Source organism: Balaenoptera musculus, chromosome 4 (assembly GCF_009873245.2).
Source record: "Balaenoptera musculus isolate JJ_BM4_2016_0621 chromosome 4, mBalMus1.pri.v3, whole genome shotgun sequence".
Lineage (NCBI taxonomy): Eukaryota > Metazoa > Chordata > Mammalia > Artiodactyla > Balaenopteridae > Balaenoptera > Balaenoptera musculus.
In genome coordinates, this window is record NC_045788.1 from 17317462 (window position 1) to 17339373 (window position 21912).

Sequence of the window (21912 nt, forward strand, 5' to 3'; positions counted from 1 at the left end):
GAAGGAAATCTGGGAACCCCAAAACATTTGGAAATTAAATAACACACTTCTAAAGACGCATGGGTCAAAGAAGACACTGCAGGGAAATTTAATATTATCTTGAAACGAATGAAAATAAAAGAACATATGAAAATGTATGAGGTGCAATTAAAGCAGTGCTCAGAGGAATATTTAAGGCCCAGAAAGGTCGAACATCAATAATATAAGCTTCCATCTTAAGAAGCTAGAAAAAGGAAGAGCCAAATAGACCCAAAATAAGTAGAAAGAAGGAAATAATAAAGATCAGAGTAGAAATCCATGAAATAGAAAATAGGAAAACAATATGAAAGAACTGATGAAACCAAAAGTTGGTTCTTTGGAAAGATTTTAAAAGAGATAAAGCTTTAGAAAAAACAAAAGAGAGAGAGAGAAAGGAATAAATTAAAATCAGGATGAAAGAGGTTGCATCACTATGGACACTATAGAACTTAATTATAAAGGAATATTATGAACAACTTTATCCCAATAAATTTGACATCTTAGATGACATGGGACAAAATCCTCAAAAAACTCAAATTACCAAAACTGGCTCAAGAAGAAATGGAAAATCAGGACAGACTACATCAAGATACTAAATAAGTTATTAAGTTTTCCCCAAAAGAAAAGTCCAGGTCCAGATGGTTCCAATGGCAAGTTCTGTCAAATATTTAAGGGAAAAAATAATACCAATCTTTCATTAATACTTTCAGAAAATAACAGTAGGAGGGAACAGTTCTAAATTTATTTTAGAAAGCCAATATTACCCTTATACCAAAGCCAGACAAAGAGATCATGAGAAATGAAAACTACAAACCAATATCCCTCATGAACATCAATATAAAACTTTTCACAAAATATTTAAAATATCAAATCCAGCAACATATAAAAAAGATTATACACTCTAAGTGGGGTTTACCCCAGGAATGGAAGGCTGTCTTAACATCTGAAAATCTATTAATGTAATACACCATATTCATATAATAAAGGACAAAAACCACATAGTCATTTCTATAGCCACAAAAAAAGCATTTGACAAAATCCAACATCCATTCACAGTAACTCTTACCCCAGTAAGGATAAAAAGGAACTTCCTTAACCTGATAAAAGGCATCTATAATTAACATCATACGTATAGTGAAAAACTGAATGCCTTTCCACTAAGATCAAGAACAAGGCAAGGATGTTTCTGTCCCTCCCCATTTCTACTCAACACTGTAACTGAGGGTCCTATCCTGTGCAGTAAGACAAGAAAAAAAAACATTAAAAGTATTCAGATTGGAAAGAAAAAAGTAAATCTATTCCTAGATTATATATCCTTTAAGTAGAAAATACAAAGAAATCTGTGTAAAAGCTACCAGAACTAATAAATGAGTTAGCAAGGTCTCAGAATACAAAAGCTCAGTATACAAAAATCAGTTGTATTTCCATGTACTAGCAATGAACAATCAAATAGTGAAATTCAAATAAAAAATTCTATTCACAACAGCATCAAAAAGAAAAAATACAATAAATATAACAAAAGAACTATAATACTTGCACGCTGAAAACTGCAAAACAGTGCTGAGAGAAATTAAAGAAGACCCAAATAAATAGAATTAGAAAGCTCAGTATTGTTAAAATGTCAGTTCTCCCCAAATTGATCTACAGATTTAACCCACTCCCTATCAAAATCCCTGCAGGCTTTTGTTATAGAAATTGGCGAACTGATCCTAAAATTTATATAGAAATGCAAAATACCTAGAATAGCTGAACACTTTTTTAAAAGAACAAAGTTGAAGGACTTAAGCTACCTGATTTCAAAACTTACTACAAAGCGAACAACCATCACGGCATTGTAGAATTGGTAAGTATACACAATCAATGAAACACTCTAGAAATAGACCCTCATATATACAGCCAATTAATTTTCAACCAAAGGAGAAAGGGTAGTCTTTTCAGAAATGACACTGAAATAATTGGATGTCCATATGCAAAAACAAGAACCTCAATCCGTATCTCACACCATATACAAAGATAATTATCTTGAGTTCCCTGGTGGTCTAGTGGTTAGGATTTGGCACTTTCACTGCCTTGGCCTGGGTTCAATCCCTGGTCGGGGCACTGAGATCCCGCAAGCTGCATGGAGTGCCAAAATAATTATTATTATAATTATTAATTAATTATTATCTCAATAAATGTAAGAGCTGAAACCCTAAAGCTTCTAGAATAAAACATAGGAGAAAAATCTTTGTGACCTTGGGTTAGGCAAGAGCAATAAAAATATTGATAAATTGGACTTCCTTCAAAATTAAAAACTATTGCTCTTCAAAGACACCATTAAGAAAATGAAAAAGACACAGTGGGGGAAAATACTTCTAAAACATCCTGATAAAGGATTCTTTCCAGAATATATAAAGAACTTACAGCTCAATAATAAAAAGACAACCTAAATTTTTAAGTGAACAAAAATTAGAATAAATATTTAAATTAGAGGTACAAACAGCAGATAGATATATGAAAAGATGCTTTACATCATTAGACATTAGGAAAATGTCAATTGAAACCACAGTGATACACTACACAGCCACTAGAACATCTAAAATCACCAGTTGGCAATGATGTGAAGAAGCTGGAACCCTCATATATTGGACTGATGTGGATGTAAAATTATGTAGCCTCTTTAGAAATGTTTGGCAATTTCTTAAAAAGTTAAACATACATTTATCATATGAATCAGCAGTTCCACTCCTAGGAATCTACCCAAGAGAAATGTTTACCCAAGACTTGTACATGAATGTTTACAGCAGCATTATTCTTAGTAGCCCAAAACTGAAAATAATCCAAATATCCACTAAACTGGTGAATTGATAAAATATAGTATATCCATGTAATGGATGCTCTTCAGCAATAAAAAAAAAAAAAGAACCATTGACAAACACAACATTGATGAATCTCAAGCCAAGTGAAAGAAGCTAGACAAAAAGAGTATATTCCAATCTTGTATGATTCCATTTATGTAAAATTCTAGAAAATGCATCCTAGGGACTTCCCTGGCAGTCCAGGGGTTAAGACTTCGTGCTCCCAATGCAGAGGACACGGGTTCAATCCCTGGTTGGGGAACTAAGATCCCGCATGCCACACAGCACAGCCAAAAATTTAAAAAAAAAAAAAAAGTCAGGCTTGCCAAAGGGGAAAGGGGGGTGGGGAGGATGGATTTGGGGTTTGGGATAAGCAGATACACACTACCGTATGTAGGGTAGATGACCAACAAGGATTTACTGTGTGGCATAGGGAACTCCATTCAGTATCTTCTGGTGACCTATAGTGGACAAGAATCTGAAAAAGAATATATATGTATAACTGAATCACTTTGCTGTACACCTGAAGTACACAGTACTGCAAATCAACTATATTTCAATAAAAAAGAAAATATCACAAGTTTTTAAAATTTTCTAAATTCTAGAATGACAGAAACCAAATCAGTGGTTAGCTGGGGAGGGCAAAAGTGATTCTAAAGGGGCATGAGGAAACTTTCGTTGGGGGGGGGTGAGGGCGGGGGGGGGGTATTTACATGATCTTGAGGTGTTGCTTTTACAGGTGTATACAAAAGTCAAAACTTATTAATTATACACTTTAAATATGAGCAATTTATTCTATGTCAAATATACCTCAATAAATAAAAGGAAAGAACTACTAATACATGCAACAACACAGATGAATCTAAAAAATACCATTCTACATGAAAGAAGCCGGACACTAAAAGACTATATATTATATGATTCCATTTATATGAAATTTCTAGAAAAGGCAAAATTATAGAGCCAGAAAACAGATCGGTGGTTGCCTAGTTCCAGGATTGAGAGTACAAAGTGAATGCAAACAAGCACAGGGAGAGGAAAGGCAGATGGAGATGAAAGTATTCTACAATTGAATTGTGGTGATGATTGCACAATTACTAAAACACATTAAACACTTAAGATCAGTGAATTCTATGATATGTAAATTAAACTTAAATAAAACATTTGTAAAAAGCAAGCGCCCAAAAAAGTTTAGCTTATTAAATTGGCAGGAATTTTTTAAGAGATGGTATGAATTCAGTACATGTTTGCATTCCTGCTGTATACTAAGCATTATTGGATATTGGTGAACACAGACAGGATCCCTGCCTTAGCAGGGAAAAACAGGCAGGTACAATTAAAATAAAGTGTCTTAACTGCTCTCTCATAGAAGCAGCACATTGTAGTAACAGATATTGCTGGTAGAAGCAAATTGGCCCAACCTCCAATTGGAATTAATTTGAAATCAATTTGACAATATGCTGCAAAAGCCTGAATTCATACCCTTTGACTCCCAATTCTAATTCTGGGTATCTATTGTAAATAATCAGAAATTTAGATAGAACTGTTCTATCCAAACAGTTGGCATTGGTCACAGGTAATTATAAAATTAAAAAATTCAAAGCAACACAAATGCACGATAATAGAATAGTTAAGTAAGTCATGGTATCTATGTGTCATATTTTGCAGACATTTAAATTATGTGTTGCACAAAAATGTAACATGGAGAAATCAGGGTTACAAAATTGTGATATAATCTCAATATTAAAAATGTGTATCTATATAAACATGCTAAATGATAAGGCTCCAAAATATTAAGAGTGGTTAACTCTGGGCTGTGGCATTGCAAGTACTTTGGTTTTTTATACTGTTCTATAATTTATAATGTTTGTATAATGAACATGTACTACTTTAATAAACAGGAAGAAGTTATTTTTCTCCTTTATCTGTTTACATAGGTGATATGTATTCACTGCAGAACAGTTAGAAATGTAGATAAAAATCTTCACCTAAAATCTACCACCCAGAGATAGCCTGACTTATCATTTAGGAGTATATCCTTCTAGACATTTCTTTGCAAATAGATAAGTAATTTGTTTTACAGAAATGGAATTTTATACTACATATTGTTTTGTAACCTGCTTTAGAGGAAGGAGAAAATAGAGATAGCAGGTCTAAACACTTAGAAGTTTATTAGTCTAAAAAGAAGAGAAAATATATGGCAACTAAAGAGAATAGGTAACTGGCTCAAGCAAAAGTTTTTCTCGAGTTGTGGTAGTGCTCAAAGAAGGTGCCAGTGTGTGTGGAGGGCAGAGAGGGGAAGCAAAGGGATGCAGACAGAAATACTGGCGAGGGGTCATGAGAGGAGATGCGGAGACCAGCTGTAGTGAAATTTGACCAGTGCATATGAGAGGCTTCTGCTGGACACCCATCTTCTCATGTTGTGGGAGATAAGATAAGGCGTACACAGAGCACATGTGGGTGATGAGATCTCAAGGGGAGAGGAGAAGCCTTACAACAGCCATGGCCTGTAGGGTGAGCACTAGAATGTCAACAAAGGAAAAGAAAGGCCTCTTTATTACAGTTGTTAATAACTGACTGACATGGTTCAAAAGCAAGGCCAGACCCAGAATTCCAAGGCTACATCACCTAGGGCTTCATCTCAAGAGGAATTACAAATAAATCAGGGTGAGTTTGCCAAACAGAAACTACCAGAATCAAATATTAGAAAGGGAGGAGGCATGGTAGTGCCATGGAAAGAGCATAAGCTTAGGAGCCAGACAGATCTGGTTCTACCTCCCACTCACCAGCTGGGCAGGTTATCTGACTCCTGAGGCTCAGTTTCAGAAGATACCAGCAACCACCTTCCAAGGTGGTTGTGAGAATCAAAGATAATACATATAAACACCTGGCACATCGTAGATACCTGACAAATAATAGCTATTACTACTATTACTACTCCCTGAAGGAGACGAGATACAATATAACATCATGGTTAAAAGCACAGAATTTGGATTTAGACAAATTTAGTTAAGTTCAAAGCCTTGCTCTATCAATCACTAGAGCAAGCCTCAGCATCCCCTATACAATGAGGATACCACCTGCCACACCAAGCTGTTTCCGGATTAAATAAGACAATGTACATAATGTATTATGCCCTTAGGCGTAGTGCCTATGTAATCAATAAACAATGGCTATTATTACTACCACTTCTGTGATCTTGGCCACATTACATAACCTCTCTGAACTATAATTTAGTCAGGTATTACATTAGCATTCCACTGCCTACCTTGTTCCCTTCATTCCCAGGGCACAGAACATGGCATACAGTTGGCAACAGTAAATATCTGTTGCATGAACAACAGGACTGTACTGAGAATTAAAGATAATGTATATAATGTATCTAACAGTGTCTGGCATATAAATGCTGGGGAAAATGGACCTATTTGTGTTTCCACTGGAACATGGGCTCCTTCAGGGCAGAGCACCTTGTTTTATTCATCTTGTAATACCAGCACCTGGCAAACTGTTAGGGATGTAGGAGATCCTCAGCAAATGTTTACTGAGTGGCACAGAAGGCAGCAGTAATCTGGCAGCCACCCTCACTACAAGGATAACGCAGGAGCCCAGACAACTTGACCCTCCAAAATCAACTTGAAATTCTCTATCTACTTTACCATCTAACATCATCGGTCAACCTCTGGGCCAAGTGCCTGTACCTCCTGATTCAAGGCTCGTACTTAGGTAATGCCTTCAATAAGCAACCTAGTAATTAAAAAATAATAAGTAATCTGGTAATGACTCCATATTTTAGTGAGGTGAAAGAGGGTAAAGGGTCTCCATAAGTATGCGTTTGCAAACATTGTGAATTATCCCATCTAGCATCAAAGTAATGAACGGTCGTAGGGGAAGCCAGAAAGACAGGGTACCAGTTATATATACCTAGTCAACTAAATGACTATGACTATGACTGTGTCACCTATATGAAGATAACAGGTTATGACACCAAACTTATTTATAGTTAACATTCTTATGGTTTCTGCAACGAAGTTTAAAACTCCACAAAAACTGTGAAAAGCAGGCTAAAGGGTCCTCTATGTTGCTATCTTAAACCGCAGCCTGTAATAATTAGAAACAAGATTCTCTGCCAATCTGACAAATACTTGATTACTTCAGATTTTTAGTTAAGAGTCGTTTACATTATCTCAAAAATACTTTCTTACAGGATATCCTGGTGTTTCACCAACAGCTTTACATTTGATTAACTTAGATTAAACACAATTTTCTTTTTCATTCTGAGAGTCTTTATCTGATTAGTAGAGAAAGATAGGCTTACTGCAGAAAAATTGCAAAATATAAAGAGATTAAAATCATCCTGGTTCAGTCATCCAGAGATAACCATTATTTATACTTTGGTATATTTCTTTTTGATGCTTAATGTTACTAGTGTGTTCAAAAACATCACTTTTAATGTTTCAGAGTATTCTCTCAAACAATAACACATCCATTTTCCCTATCATCGGACATTCAGACAATTTAGAAGAACTGTTTTCTACTGAATGTTTTTAAAGGTGGATTTCTCCTTTATATTAAATATAAACATGTACTGACTTACACCTTGTATGAGATCTACATTTACTTCATTCAGCACTGGAAAATAAGACACTGTAGGCAAAGAAGGCCAGTCAGAAACCCACTGGAGCAGTCTTCCAGGAATGTAAGCTGGTGAGAGTCAAGTCTGGGGTAAGGGGCTGTGTGGAGCCTGGCTGTCCTGAGTGAGGTGGGAGAATTTAGCAGAAGAGCAGGGATCGTGGCGGGTGGGGTACATGTGTGTACACATTGGGGCATGAGTTATAATCTTACAAGTCCAATAGTTCTGAGTCATTATTTTCATAGTGCTCAATAAACAGAGCCTTTATATGAGCCTGAAGTTAATGTGTTCATTTTTTTCTGCATTCAGCAAAACAAAGCCCAATTTTAATTTATTTGAATATTCACTGGTACCTACCTAATTTATGCCAGGCACTGTAGTTGGTAATAAAAAATGAATTAAACCCTGTCCCTCCCTTCAAGTTCATGATTAGCATATAATTTAATTTTAAATCTAAAATTTAAATCTAAATCTAAAATCTAAATTTTAGATTAAATTTTAAATCTAGGGACTTCCCTGGTGGCGCAGTGGTTAAGAATCCGCCTGCCAACGAAGGGGACACGGGTTCAAGCCCTGGTCCGGGAAGATCCCACATGCTGCGTAGCAACTAAGCCCATGTGCCACAACTACTGAGCCTGCGCTCTAGAGCCCGCGAGCCAGAACTACTGAAGCCCGAGTGCCCAGAGCCCATGCTCCGCAACAAGAGAAGCCACTGCAATGAGAAGCCCACGCATCGCAACGAGGAGTAGCCCCCGCTCGCCGCAACTAGAGAAAGCCCACGTGCAGCAACAAAGACCCAAAGCAGCCAAAGATAAATAAATAAATAAATTTATAAAGCAAAAAAATTTTTAATCTAAGTTCAAATTTTAATCTAAAATTTTTATACTATCTACATCCAAAATAAATAAGGATTAGTAACTGATGACTCATGACCCTAGAACTGCAAGAGATCCTCAGCCATCAAAAATGAAGTAGTATCAGGACCTCCCTGGTCTCCAGTGGTAAAGAATCGTGTTCCAATGCAGGGGACGCGGGTTTGATCCCTGGTCGGGGAACTAAGATCCCACATGCTGCGGGGCAACTAATCTCACGCACCACAACTACTGAGCTCGCGCGCCTCAACGAGAGCCCGCGTGCTGCAAACTACAGAGCCCACGCGCCCTGGAGCCCACATGCCACAACTAGAGAGAGAAAACCCGGGTGCCACAACGAAGAGCCCACACCTCAATGAAAGATCCCACACGAAGACCCCACGTGCCGCAACTAAGACCTGACGCAGCCAAAAAAATAAAGAAAAAAAAATGAAGTAGGATCAACTTTCTGAGGCAGGAAAGGAGGTGGTACATATTAGGAAATTTTAACAAAAGTTGAAGCAAAAGATTTTCTATAATAGTTACTGAATGGGTCAATAAGGAAATTCTCTGAACCAAATATCCAACTTCTAAAGTATTGATATTTCAGGTAATCCATTTTATATAAATGGCTTAGGTTATCTGTTCTTAAAAGTATAAAGGTAAAATTCATCCACTCCTATTTCTAAAGTGTTATAGACTCCAAATTAGAGAACTATTTAACAGTTATTTTATACTTATAGCCAGCATATATTTTACATTTCCTCAGACAAGCCCTGAATCAAATATTCTATCCCTTTGCCCCTGTAGTCAGAATCCCAGAAGTGGAATCAAACCACAACTCCCAGACAACACCCTGAAACTGCATACAAATTCTTTGTCAGACCACATATGTGCCAGTCATTATTTCTGCTCATTCCAGCTATTATACTTCCATCCCAGGAATCTGCAGAACTAGCCTTAATACCTTTGCCCAGAAATTGCTCATCTGAAAGGGGAAACTTACTTAGGGAAACAGGTTTCTAAAGGCTATCATATTGCTAGCAAAAATATGATATTTGATATTTTGCAAATTGCAAAAGTATATGAACCGTCATTTTCCCTTATGCTAACTATGAAGTTACTAGTAGTTACTACTATGTTACTAAATTAAAGAATTTGTTCTCAATTTGATATCTAGGGTTTCTTACTGAACTGTTTGTGAACTCTGTGAGTTCTGCTTTAATGCTCTGACCACACTACTCATTTAAAAATGGCCAATTAACAGAGAATACCTCATAAAATAATTTCATTTGAGCCCAGAGGAATCCCAGTGACCTACAAGTAAACCTGGAAGTGGTCATTTAGAAGGAATCAGTAAACATTCTCTCTCCCTCAGGAATTCCTGGAGAGCAGGATAAAGATAAGGCTCTTGCAGTTCTGATTTTAGTGACTTCAAGGTGACTTCTGCACCCTCACCATTTTACTGACTCCAGCCTTCCCCAACAACTCAACACATCGTTTTACAAAAGCGTTAGGACATCATTTTTCATTCAACAGTACATTTTAAGCACCTAGCACCAGGCACTAGACTACATAGCCCAAGAAAATTAGTGAGTTATAAAATGGACACTTTACAGTTGAGTAGGGATGACAGACATTTATTTAATTATATAGTTACGAAAGAAATAAACAGGGTAAACCGACAATGGAGAGAGGCTTGCAACTTAGGATGCTGAGGGAAGAAGAATCTCCTGGGGAGGCGATGAGAACCTAATATTTGAGAAGGAAAGTTATGCAAAAAGCAGGGAGCAAAAATGTTCTAGGCAGAGGGAAAAATATAAGCAATGGCTCTGAGGCAGGAAACTGTGTTGAGGACATTTTAAAAGGCCAGTGTAGCTGGAGTATAGTGAGCAACAGAGGGAAATGTGGCTGGAAAGATTAGCAGGGGGCAGATCATGCAGGGCCTAGGGGAGACACTGAAAAAAGTTAAACAAGGTAGTAATGTAACACCACTTGCATTTTTTGAAGATTACTCTGCTAGATTGGTAGAGGGGCAAGAATAGAGGCAGGAACACAAATAAGGAAGCCATTACAGACATCTAAATAAGAGATGTGGAAGCTCAGGCACTGGGAATCAAGAACCTTTTAAATGACATCTCAGATTAAAAAATGAACACGAGTTAACCAAAGGGGGAAGGGCACTGCAGGCCACTGAAAAACATGTATTGTACCGTGGCATTAGGTCCCAAGACCTATTCTGACACTGTGAACAGTCTGGTATGGCAAAAGCAAAGGGTATCTGATAGGAGCGAAGGCAAGAAGACCAACTGTTAGAAAACTACTGCAATAATCCAAGCAAGAAAGTATAGCATCCTGAACTAAATCAGCGGCAGTGGAGAGGAAGCAGCAGGACTGCATCCATGTGGTATTGAAAGTGGTAGGAGAGAGTGGCTGGATTTGAAGAGGGGAGGGGAGAGGAGGGAAGAGGAGCTTGGAATAACAAGGTTTATGGCTTTGAGTAGGTAGATTATGGTGCTATTTGCTAAAATAGGGAGAACCAGGGGTATGGGAAGGACGAGTCCAGGTTTGTACACGCTGCCATATGGGAAGAGCCACATAATAGACAGTTGGATACGTGGCAGTCTCCAACTTAGAAAGAGGCTGAGGCTAGACATGTACATTTAGAAACCACAGGTGAACAAGTGGTGGATAAAGCCATGAGAAAGACTGATTGCTCAGGGAAGTACAAAATGAGAAGAGCTTAGTCCAGAACCCTGGGATGCACTAACCCTAATGGGGCAAGAGTTAGAGCAGGGTTTCTCAACAACAGCACTGATATTTTAAGCTGGGTAATTCTGTTGTGAGGCACTTTCTGGCACATTGTAAGATGTTTAGCAACACCCCTGGACTCTACCCACTAGATGCCAATAAGACCTACCCAGTTGGGACAATCAAATATGGCTCCAGACACTGCCAAAAGTCCCCCAGAGTGGGGGGAAGCACCGCCAGCTGAGAACTACTGAGTTACGGTAAAAGGACTCACCAGGACACTGACAAAAGGACACTGACAAGAGGTTCTGAATGAGCTCCCTCAAACTTGCCTTGGAAGTACAAAAGAAATGCAGGTGACATTCTACTACATCCAACCCGCAAAGCATTGGAATACTTTTAGGTACTAGATTGGATCAAATCCATTGCTGGAAATCCCATTTCTGTATGAGGCTACAGTGGGGAAAAATACTCTTTTGTAAAAGATTTTTTATTCACAAATTACACAAAAAATTGTGACCCTGCCCCCCAGTATAGGATGAGGTATCACCATCCTGCTTCAGTAAGCCCCAGCACTTCTCCATCACGAGAATAATATGTGATATTTTCCAAGAGTTTATGATGTGTAGGCCCTCTCGCCTAATCTCTGTTCAACCCTTATAAGGGGTAGGAACTGCTATTAGTCGAGGAGGCTGATGCAGGGGGGTTAAGTTACATGCCCAATGTCACATTAAGTGACCTGAGATTAGAACTCAACTTCCAAAGTCCATGGTCTAAGGCTAAACCACTTAGCCACTATTCCAGATGGCCTCCATTAGGCTACAAGCTTTGTGAGGAAGGGGCTGGTCGGTCTTTTTCACCATTGTATCCCTAGCATTTGGCTCATGCTTAGCAACAGGAGCTCAAATAGTTACTGTGAATGAGTCTCAGTTCAGACTTAACTCTAACTCATTCCCAGATCTGCATTGAGAGCTCACAGACAGCAAGTTAGGTTACCAAGAGGAAGAAAATGCCTTCCATTCTGACAGGAAATAAGCAGCCAGTGTCTGACACTGCATTTCTAGAATTAACTTTTGAGAGTTTTTCCCCCCAGGAATGGAGCCTCTACCATCAACCCTGCTTCAGTTCCATTAAAGCAAAGTTACTCTCCTTATTGCCTCCTTATTCAACATACGCCATAACTGGCATATAACTATTGAGGCCTCAAGGAGATGGAGGAGGAGTGGAAACAGAAATTAAGTATGGAATATTTTTGCAAAATTGACAGTTGTAAATAATTTCTGACAGGATCATAAATGGTACTCAGGGCAACGTTTTCCAAACATCAGATAAGCTTTTTAATAAAAATGTAATATTCTCTACTCTCTATGAATAGGTGCCACCTACCAGGTATTCCTGCCTCAGCATATTTTTCATCACCAGGCAGTCTTGGTACCTTTTTGATAAAAGGACTATATATCCAGAAATTTCTGCACAGATGAAGCAGCCATCATTCCGAGATAAAATATTTTGTCATCCCTGCCTGGAATAGCCAGGAGGGGTGGCCTGGAGGATATGGAACTCAGGAAATACAAGTAACCTCTAAAGAGGGAATATGCTGTGGAGTTCTGCAAAGAATGGAAGGAAACCCATGAGTGGACTTTAGTCTGCTCTATGTACACATAGATGTACATCTTCAACGTATTTCTTGGAAGCCATGGAAGCTATAAAGCTCTTTGAGAGAAAGTTCCCCACTCTGCATGGAAGCCACTTCAATGAAAGCATTCATGTAAAACTCATACTTTACAGACCTCATACCCTCCCTAACCTAGCTTCATCCATAATGCTCTCATTCCCATCAAAGCCTCTAGGGAAAGCTTGATTCAGCCCGTTTTCAACGTAAGTAACAGGGAGAAGAATGTGTTTTCTGTTCCAGAGCACTGTCCCCCCCATTTAGCAACTCGGGGTATTTCCGCTAGCTGGTCTTGTCTCTAGTTTGCTATACTGACTTCTACCCAAACATTAAAACTTTCTTTTAAAAAAATCAGTAACTCACTTTTGCTGTTCTTTCAGCTCCTTTGAAGATTATGAAACAGAGGAACCTGCCTCTCCCTCTGAAATTGGAAACAAAGGCAATAAAATAGTGACCTCAAGCCTTTCAGAGAAATGTGGAAAGCTTCAATCAGTGGATGAAGAATAGCTGCCAATGTCTACATGAAAGGGAGATATGTATTTTAAATGTTTTTTTCTTGTGAAGAGATGCTGTAGTTTGCATATTGCTTTTTAAAGGCTTTGATTTCTGCAAGTGCGTTATCTGCAGCACTAGGAATTTTTTAACGTTTTTGAGCAATAGCTCTGGATACACATACCCAGTTTGGGAGACTCCTCCAATTTGCCTCAAACCTCTTACAGAGCTTTTCCTCAGAAGCAAGTAAGATATACATCACCTTCCAACGTCTGTGAATCAGCACTCTTCACCCCTGAATGTACCAAGGATCTCTTGGGGACAGTGCCAAGCACAGTTCTCTGCACAAAAGCAGGAGTTGCCTCTGTTGTCCAGCATCCCTGAGGCCCATCAGGGCTCCTATGGAGCCCAGAAGAAACCTTCACTTGCAGAAAACTTGAGTCAAAAAATTCTGGAACTTGAAAAAGCAGTCAGGGCCTCCAGAACTGAATTAGCCCTGGTAATAAAAGCACTGCCAAAACATCTCAGAGACTTCTTTTAATTGTATGTGTACTGGAGTTCAAAGATCTTGAACTTAGTTTAATCTAATTTCACAATGACCTGCCAAACTGCTAGTCACTTTACATCCTCAGGTATTGTAACCACTGGGCCTTCCAACCTTGCTGGCAAGCTCTAAATAATCCCTCCCCATCCTGACTGTGGATCTTATGTAAAATCTGAAGAAAAACTTGTTAACTGAAGTACAGAATATGACTCATACTTGGGGGGGGGGGGAAGTTTCCTTTTAACTCATCTAACATTTGTAGAGAATTATTGAGTGATTAATCTAAAAATTAGTTGATGTCCCATCTATACTTCATATCAGAAGACCTACTTGAAGACTTAAATAATTATATATGAAAATTCTTACTAGACATATTCATCACTAAATATTAGACTAGGCCAACAGTAAAGGCCTCAATCTAAACATTATTCCTTAACTTCATGTTGAAAAGAAACTATTTCAAATATTGCATCCACTTCAGTATTTATCACAGAAATGGAAAACAGTGATGCCACCCATAAAGGAAAGCAACTTCATGTTTACTATAGTGGTAGATGTGGTCATCACAGAATACATTTTTCAGCAAGCCACAATGCAGCCAAGCCCCGCAATACTGTTGAAGATAAAATTGAAAATAAACTATTAAAAAGGATGGAAATTTTCTGACACTATAAAAGAAACCCCCAAGAAACTTTTTAATATCCACTTCTGTCAAAGTCATCAAGTTTTCCCCTGGATTTTTTGTTTTAACCTCAAGTCCTAAATGTCAGAATAGCTTCCTTTCCACCCCACAATGTCACACATTGCTGGTGTGACAGCCAGACTTTGAAATAATCAAACCTTGGGCTGTGGTAGGCAAAAAGTGGAGAAAAGGAGAATTTAGGAAATGCACCATCAACTAGTACAGTTATTAATAGAGTTAGCAATCCTTCCTGTCAGTATCCTCCCAGTTTCCTGTTATTTTACCTTCATGATCAGAACTGACCTTCCATTTAACTATTACAGAAAGTGATAAGTATTAAAACTTAGTTTCTAACAGTTCACAAATAAGAAATAAAAGCTTAAAAGTGACTAAATTTTTAGGAAACACTACATACAATAATCTAAACACACTGGTAAATTACTAGGATTAAAAGTGTTTATGTGGTACATGAAATTTACCATCTATACCATCCAACCTTTACCAGGGAACAAAAGCAACTTTTTTTAATTTTCAGATAAAAATACTAAAAAGGTAAATTTTTTTAGAAGCCAGATATGGTTTAAAGATTTTATTAGCCATAATGATCTAAACTATTACTAAGACTCAGCAAAAATTCAGTTTTCCAATATACATTTGATTTTGGGTTTTTTACTACATGGCTGTACTTGACCTTGTTTCTACTTACTGAAGTCCTCTTGCTTTCACTTTGGTCAATAATTGGTTTCAAAAGTCTACAGTTACTATAAAAGTACAGCTAACAATATCATTCCACTTAAGATAGTGCTTTTTAATTTAGGTTACCCAAAGTATCACATTTTCAGACATAAGAATGTGTTTCACTGTACTCCCTTCTTAGTATTGAATGTAAGAAATGTGAATTCTGAGGAACTAAGATAGTATGTATTTGACTTTCTGGTAAAGATCATGCAGAATATAATCATTACTGCCCAACTGGAAATTTCAAGTTATTACAATATCCAAGACTCTTGATAAAAGTTAAATTGAGGGTATGATCTTAATGCTAGTCAATGAAAAATGAGTTTCATAGCATAACATTAATTGCCAAGGTAATCAAACTAATGAAATTCTGTATATTTTCCCTGCATCTTATCTGTGTCATTGTGTACTGTTCAAAGTGTTTATAAAACTCTAGACTGATCAAATGAGAGAAGTCATTTGCTCAACTTTTGGAAATGTTACGGTGTGTTTGGGTGGAGAAGCCTGCATGATTTAACTTTTGTTTTTGTTTTTCCCTTTTTGCAAAACTAAATAAAGTTGTCAAATATGAACTAAGATAATCACTGCACACTTTTGGTTTTAATCACACTTGCAATTCATTTTTATGTTTGAAAGAGTAGCATTATAAACAAACTTGAGTTTTAAAGAGAATAACTCTTTGAACCCCTGGGAAAACTTTATAAAGAAAGATCTGGAAGGATAACACCGCATAATGAAAAGTGATTTCCTCTGGGGATAGGAATTTGGGTTTGGAAGTGAGAAGTTCACAGGGATCAAAGGAGACTTTAGCCTTATATATAGTATATTCTTTTAAAAGAATGTGTAATTGTTATTTGGATACCTAAAACTTAATTTTTTAAAAATGAGGGGGAAAAATTAAAATACCATCCACACATTAGGTTCCCATTCTATACTTTGAACTTAGTATTTTCTAAAGCATTTTATATTTGTTGCCTATGATATGGGAAAAGAAATTTTACTTTTCATCGGTTGTTAAACTTTTACTTTTCTTCAGCAAGGTCACCAACGAGTTATTTTAAGAAAACTAAGAACACAGTGAAGGAATTCTTTATCCTAAGAACTGTATTACACGTCTGCTTAGAGATGTAGACCTATGGAAACTAATCAAAAAGATTAGCTCTAAAACTGTCAGCTCTAAAACTTCTGTCACCTAAGGTGAAAGAAAGATCACTGGATCATTTATGGTAATTACAAGGACTCAAAAGAACAAGTGAAGATGAGTCATATTAAATGCTGTTATTGTTTTGGTGGTTTCAAATCCTGTTGAAGTAAATCCAGTTACTTCAGTAATAATTTCTCAATCATCCCTTGTTAGCCATTGGTCAGCATTCCTAAAATAACTCACGGTATAAAGAAAAACAACGTAAAAATCAAGGCACTGTAATTAATACTCTTCCCCAAATGCATATAATACAGGCCATTCAGAGCGTGCTATCCCAAACTCCTCAGTATTCTACAACATAGAATTAGAAAACTAACATTTATTGATAGATTTAAGGTGTAATACAGGTTTCCAAAAGTGTGGCAGTGAGAGTACCAGCATAAAAAAGAGAAACTTGTGCTAAAAACAACCTGAATTCATCATTGGCAATATTACATAACAATCAAGGCCCTCACATACTAATGATTTTCAATTTGTCTATATTGCCAACCTCCCATGCATCAAAAAACACAAAACTAAGATTATCAAACTTGGGAAGCAATAAAGTACTCAAGGAATTTTAAAATCATAATATTAGGAAAGTTTGGGAGATTTGCAAAATTTATCCTAATCATCCATGTGTACAATCTCATTTCTAGTCATTTTTGCAGTGATCATTAGTGAATAAAGAACAGATTTACAAGTTTATATAGCAGGGCATCTGCGTCCAACACAAAATTGTTACAAACTTTAGGCAAATACATGTTTCATAAGACACTGCTAACACTTAGAGGAATTAAATAAAATTCCGAAACTTGGAAAGCAAATAAAGACAAGACAACTAAGAAGCATTTTCCACCATTTACTCTTGTTATCAAAAATAGTTCAACTCTTCTCGCAAAACAAAAACAAAATAGTACATACTGGACACATACATCACATTTTTCTTCCTATGGCTTTAGCCCACCCCCACCCCACCAAAAGAGACAAAAAAAAAAAAAAAAAAAAAAAAAAGCCCAACAACAACAACAAAAACAACTCTACCTGACCACATTCACAGAAAATGACACCAGGATACACTACAAAACAGAAGGTGTCATCTGCTCTGTGTCCAAAGGTTTCTTCTCCATGTCTTGTACTAGGTGAGTAACCATCATTGAACATGCTGTGTGCCAAATCAAAACATAACTTCAACATATGTCAGATCTCAGGAGAGATGGTGAACGTAGTAGAAACTGAAAATTTTCCAGCAGTATTTTTCTTTAAATAAGCACTGTCAAAGCAGCAACTCTTCTTTTAAATCATAAGGTCATTTCTTTACAACCTAGTCAGTCCTTGTTTTATCTGGGCTGTGCTCTTTCAAGCAACTGACTAGATTTCCCTTCAACAGAATGTTGTGACTCACTTATCTCCCCCATAAAAATTACAGGGAAGAAGTGCATTAAAACTGAAACATAGTTTGTGCTTTACATGCAAAAGAGTATTCTAAAGAATATCCTCCTAGCTTCAAACCCACCTAAATGCACAGGCTTCATAAAAAGGCATTTTTATTAGGCCTCTATAAAGAAGTCTCCACAACGAATAGCACCCTAAAAAAAAAAAAAGAAAGAAAATAAAGAAAGAAAAACAGCATATTCAAAATAAAGTCTGTGGCAAACAGAGGAAACAAAAATCACTTTGAAGTGGCCAATGGCAATAGGTATAATGCATAAATCTGAGTAACTTTTGGAGCATTATTCCAAAATTATTTTAAATAAATCCCAATTTCTAAATAAAACATTTAAATATTTTTTTAAAAAATTCTGTCACATACCATAGTCTAAATTCAATTACCTTCAGAATAGAACTGTTCTTCTCCACTTCATTTATCTGATTAGAACATTGCTCAAAGTGAAGGAAGGATTTGGTTTTTTCCCTAGAAATGAGTCAGACTTAACTAAAAATGGGGATCAACTCAGAAGAGTTTTGTGGCATAAACAGCTAAACATCTGCAGTCTGACAGAATTTCAGTTTGTTCACTTTTAAAAGACAGATTTCTTCAACATTCTAATGAGGGGCAAATTTTCTTTCATAATACTGCTGATTTAAGAACTGCTACATACACCAGTAGCCAATTTTCATGATCAGAAATGGTATTATGTCAGCACAAAGGTTGAGCTGGACACATCAGCTTTTCAACAGGAGAAACATCAATGGCATCTGAAGGTAGCACTGAGTCTCCTGAACAAACTAATGGCTACTTTTTCACAAAATATGAGCACAATCTTTATGGACTGACTAGATACCACTTCCTTACATTTAATCATAAACGTTGATTATGCACAAAGCATGACCATAAACAGTGAGGTTAATGTTATTTTCCTTGCCAAAGTTCATTTTGTATAAATCAGTTGCATCAGCATTTGTTCTCAAACTATGAGGTTCTGTAAGAACTAAGGACATATAGTTGTAGGGTTACTCCTCCATTAACTGCAAACTATTTCCCCGACACTAACACATATAACTTAGCAATGAAAACACTTGATACAAGTGATCTATATGCAGGAGCTCCGGCAAGTTAAACCAACAAAACCATAGCTGCCGTAAAACTGTAGCTATTTCCCTACCAGAGGTAGGTTTAAAGACCCACTGATTTAACAGTCGAATCTCATGTCTATAGCTTCATCCAAACTTTTATCATCATGTGTACTGGCAGCTAAAAACGTTGTTACTGGGGACCCTGTGACATTAATTACACTGGTGCTGGTACTAGCATTGCGCACAGCAATGCTAGTCACGTTAATGCCCAAAGTGAGCCTGGTCTGCTCCAAGGCCTTTTCTGGCACAGCAAATGCCTCCAGCTTCTTCTCCCCATTGGCCATATAGGAGTTTTGGCAGCCACGACATATACAATCTAAGCAGGCTTTGCGGTTAGAGTAGCAAGGGCAGCGTTGGCCGCGGCATGTAAGAACACTTGGATTTTGAGTAGCACGCCCACATTTACACCCTTTCTTTTCCTGGGGTTTTTTATACACAGTCTTGGTAGGACTTCCTGGCATAAAATGATGACTAGGAATCTTTTCCTTTACTGTTTTGTCTTTTTTAAGAATACCTGGCTTGGTTTTAGAGTGAGATTTCTTGGATCCATGTTCATGACTCTTTTTCATGCTTTTAGCAGATAAAAGTACAGTTTTGCTGATTTTGGGTGTTGTGCCTCCATTGGGAACAGTTGCTATAGGCTGAAGAGAAATTTTGCTCTCCCGTTTCACTGTCACAGGAGCAGATGCCCCCAATGTTGGGCCTCGGATAATGGTAGAAATTGGAAGTGGCTGAACTTTCTCACTGTCGCTTTCTGATCTGGATCGTTTTCTATTCAATTTTGCTACCTTCGGAGTTGCTGCTGTACATGATAACCCATGAAGTGCAGGACTGGTGGACATGAAAACATTATGGCTAAGAGACTGGGAAGAAAGCTGCAGAAAAGGTCCATTGGATACAGTGGCTTCCAAGTTGGGCTGCAAATTAGGGCAACAGACTTCTGTGTTCGAAACAGTTTCTAAGCTGCGGAGTACTTCCTCAACACTCAGTAACAGAGAGTCACCAGGTTTTATATCTTCACTGAAACTGCAAATATCAATGCCTGTGGAGCATAAGTCAGTGGCTACCGTGTCACAGACAGGTGGCAAACTGTCAGACAGATCCTCAGTTTTTATGTCAACAGTGTTACATACATCAATTGTATTTGAATGTTCAGGTGAAGGAATATTTATACCAAATCTATCTATTGAAAGCCCATTATAAGTAGGCAAACCATTGATAACAGAACTGCCAATAGCAATGCTGAGGGTGCTTTCAGATACTGGGGATAAACTAGCTTGAGGATCAGTTGTGGGTTCTGAGGTCGAAGGTAAAGGGGAATGTGTCAAACACAAAGTAAAGGATGAATCTGAGGGTTTTTCCGTCTCCTCACAAAACAATGATCCATCATTAAGCAAAGCCAAAATATCAGAAGAACAGTCGACTGCTTCTATTATATCCCGTGCCAATGTAGTCTGTGTTATATATTCACATAGTTTTTTGTAGCAGTTCACTAGGATGCTTAACTGCTTGTTTTCCTCAAACTGCTCATAGTCTTTGCACCAGCTACATGAAGGTTTCATCATCATTTTCTTGCCTTTACAACTTTTGCAGACATAGTGTTGGCAGGTGGAGTTGGTGGGTGCAATAGGATCTTGTAGCAAATGTCCTAAGAGGGAAAAAGGAGGAAAGCAAAGATTTTAGTAAGATAAATTTATAATTTCATATACTGAAGTTGAGATTATAAGTAATCTATTAAAGTTAAGATGGATTAAACTCACCAGACCAGATAACAAAACATGTATCTTACAGGAAACAGAAAAATACTCAATAGCTCACTTCACTTCCATGCCATATTCCCCATTCCTTTATCTCAAACAGAATCTTCCTCAGTCTGCATTTCTCCCCTAAATCAGTATGTTCTGGTCCACTTTCTTATTCGCTTCTCCAAAGGCTACAAAGAGGTGGTGATGATCAGTCACTGAAAGCACAAACTAGGCTTAAAACCCTTGGGACCTCAACCTAACGCAACTGTTGGTAATGCCACAACATACTGAGCACAATCATACTGTTTATTTTGTGTTAGACATGGGGAAAAAGATAAGAGCAAGAGAGAGTTAGTCCCTGCCCCCATTAAACATCGTTTGAGGGCATTAGTCATTCAGTACAAAGGCATCTTCACAGAAAAAAGTACAATTTCAAACCATTTCATTGTATATACCAATCACAAACTAAGAGAAGACCAAAATATAGTTATGATGGAAAAGAACTATATTCATTTATTTAAAAAGGAAATATTACTAAATTATTTTATAGAAAATCAAAATACAATGACAATGGGAAAAAAATGTTTAAATGTAGTTAAAAAAAAAAAACAAAACAGGTATAATACTGGGCTCAAATTCTTCTGACAGAATACACAATGACCGTGGTCATGAACCACAAGTACCCAAAGTATAGCAATATAGTATAAAAGTGAAAGTGATCCCCCAACTTGATATAACTCCTAAACTATAAATGATCTATATATATGAATCAAAAAGGGGAAAACAACTAGCTCCCCAAAGAAGCAACTGCTCATTGGTTCCCAATTCAGGACAAATAGTAATTAACTCAACGCACCACCTGTTTTCTCATATACATTACATAATTTAACCAGAAAGTACTTCTGGTTATAGCTAGTGAAATCAGCAAACCCTCTCCCTTAAAAGCAACTATAAACCTGAAAATTTTTGACAAAGAGAATCATTTTCACAACCAAAGACATAAAACCATCTGAGAAGCATTTATGTTTGAAAAACTGCTGGATTTCAGGTAAGGACAGTGGGAATCTGTGGTGTTCTGCTCCGGGGCTACCCAGGTTCTCCCCTACCACCCAGCTCTATCAGTGTTACCCTGTGAGAACCGGAAGCTGCTGTGATGGAAGGGGACTCATTCCACTTAGTACAGAAGACAATG

General features: G+C 37.4%; 2 protein-coding genes across 5 annotated transcripts in view; one reads left to right on the forward strand and one right to left on the reverse strand.

Moving 5' to 3' along the window:
- The window catches only part of PPP2R3A (protein phosphatase 2 regulatory subunit B''alpha), a 210972-nt gene extending 195189 nt beyond the window's left edge, over positions 1-15783 (forward strand). For 3 of the 4 annotated variants that reach the window (XM_036850212.1, XM_036850210.1, XM_036850211.1), the window contains one exon: positions 13140-14020. In XM_036850212.1, coding sequence (XP_036706107.1) covers positions 13140-13266 — 127 coding nt within the window. In that variant the 3' untranslated portion in view covers positions 13267-14020. Of the gene's footprint in view, positions 1-13139 lie in introns of all 4 variants that reach the window. The other variant, XM_036850213.1, reaches the window with a different exon arrangement.
- Positions 15784-16723: 940 nt separating this feature from the next.
- MSL2 (MSL complex subunit 2) overlaps positions 16724-21912 on the reverse strand; it is a 30303-nt gene continuing 25114 nt past the window's right edge. Inside the window, exon 2 of the mRNA XM_036850849.1 lies at positions 16724-20623. Within this exon, the coding sequence (XP_036706744.1) occupies positions 19032-20623 (1592 nt within the window). The 3' untranslated portion in view covers positions 16724-19031. The remainder of the gene's footprint in view (positions 20624-21912) is intronic.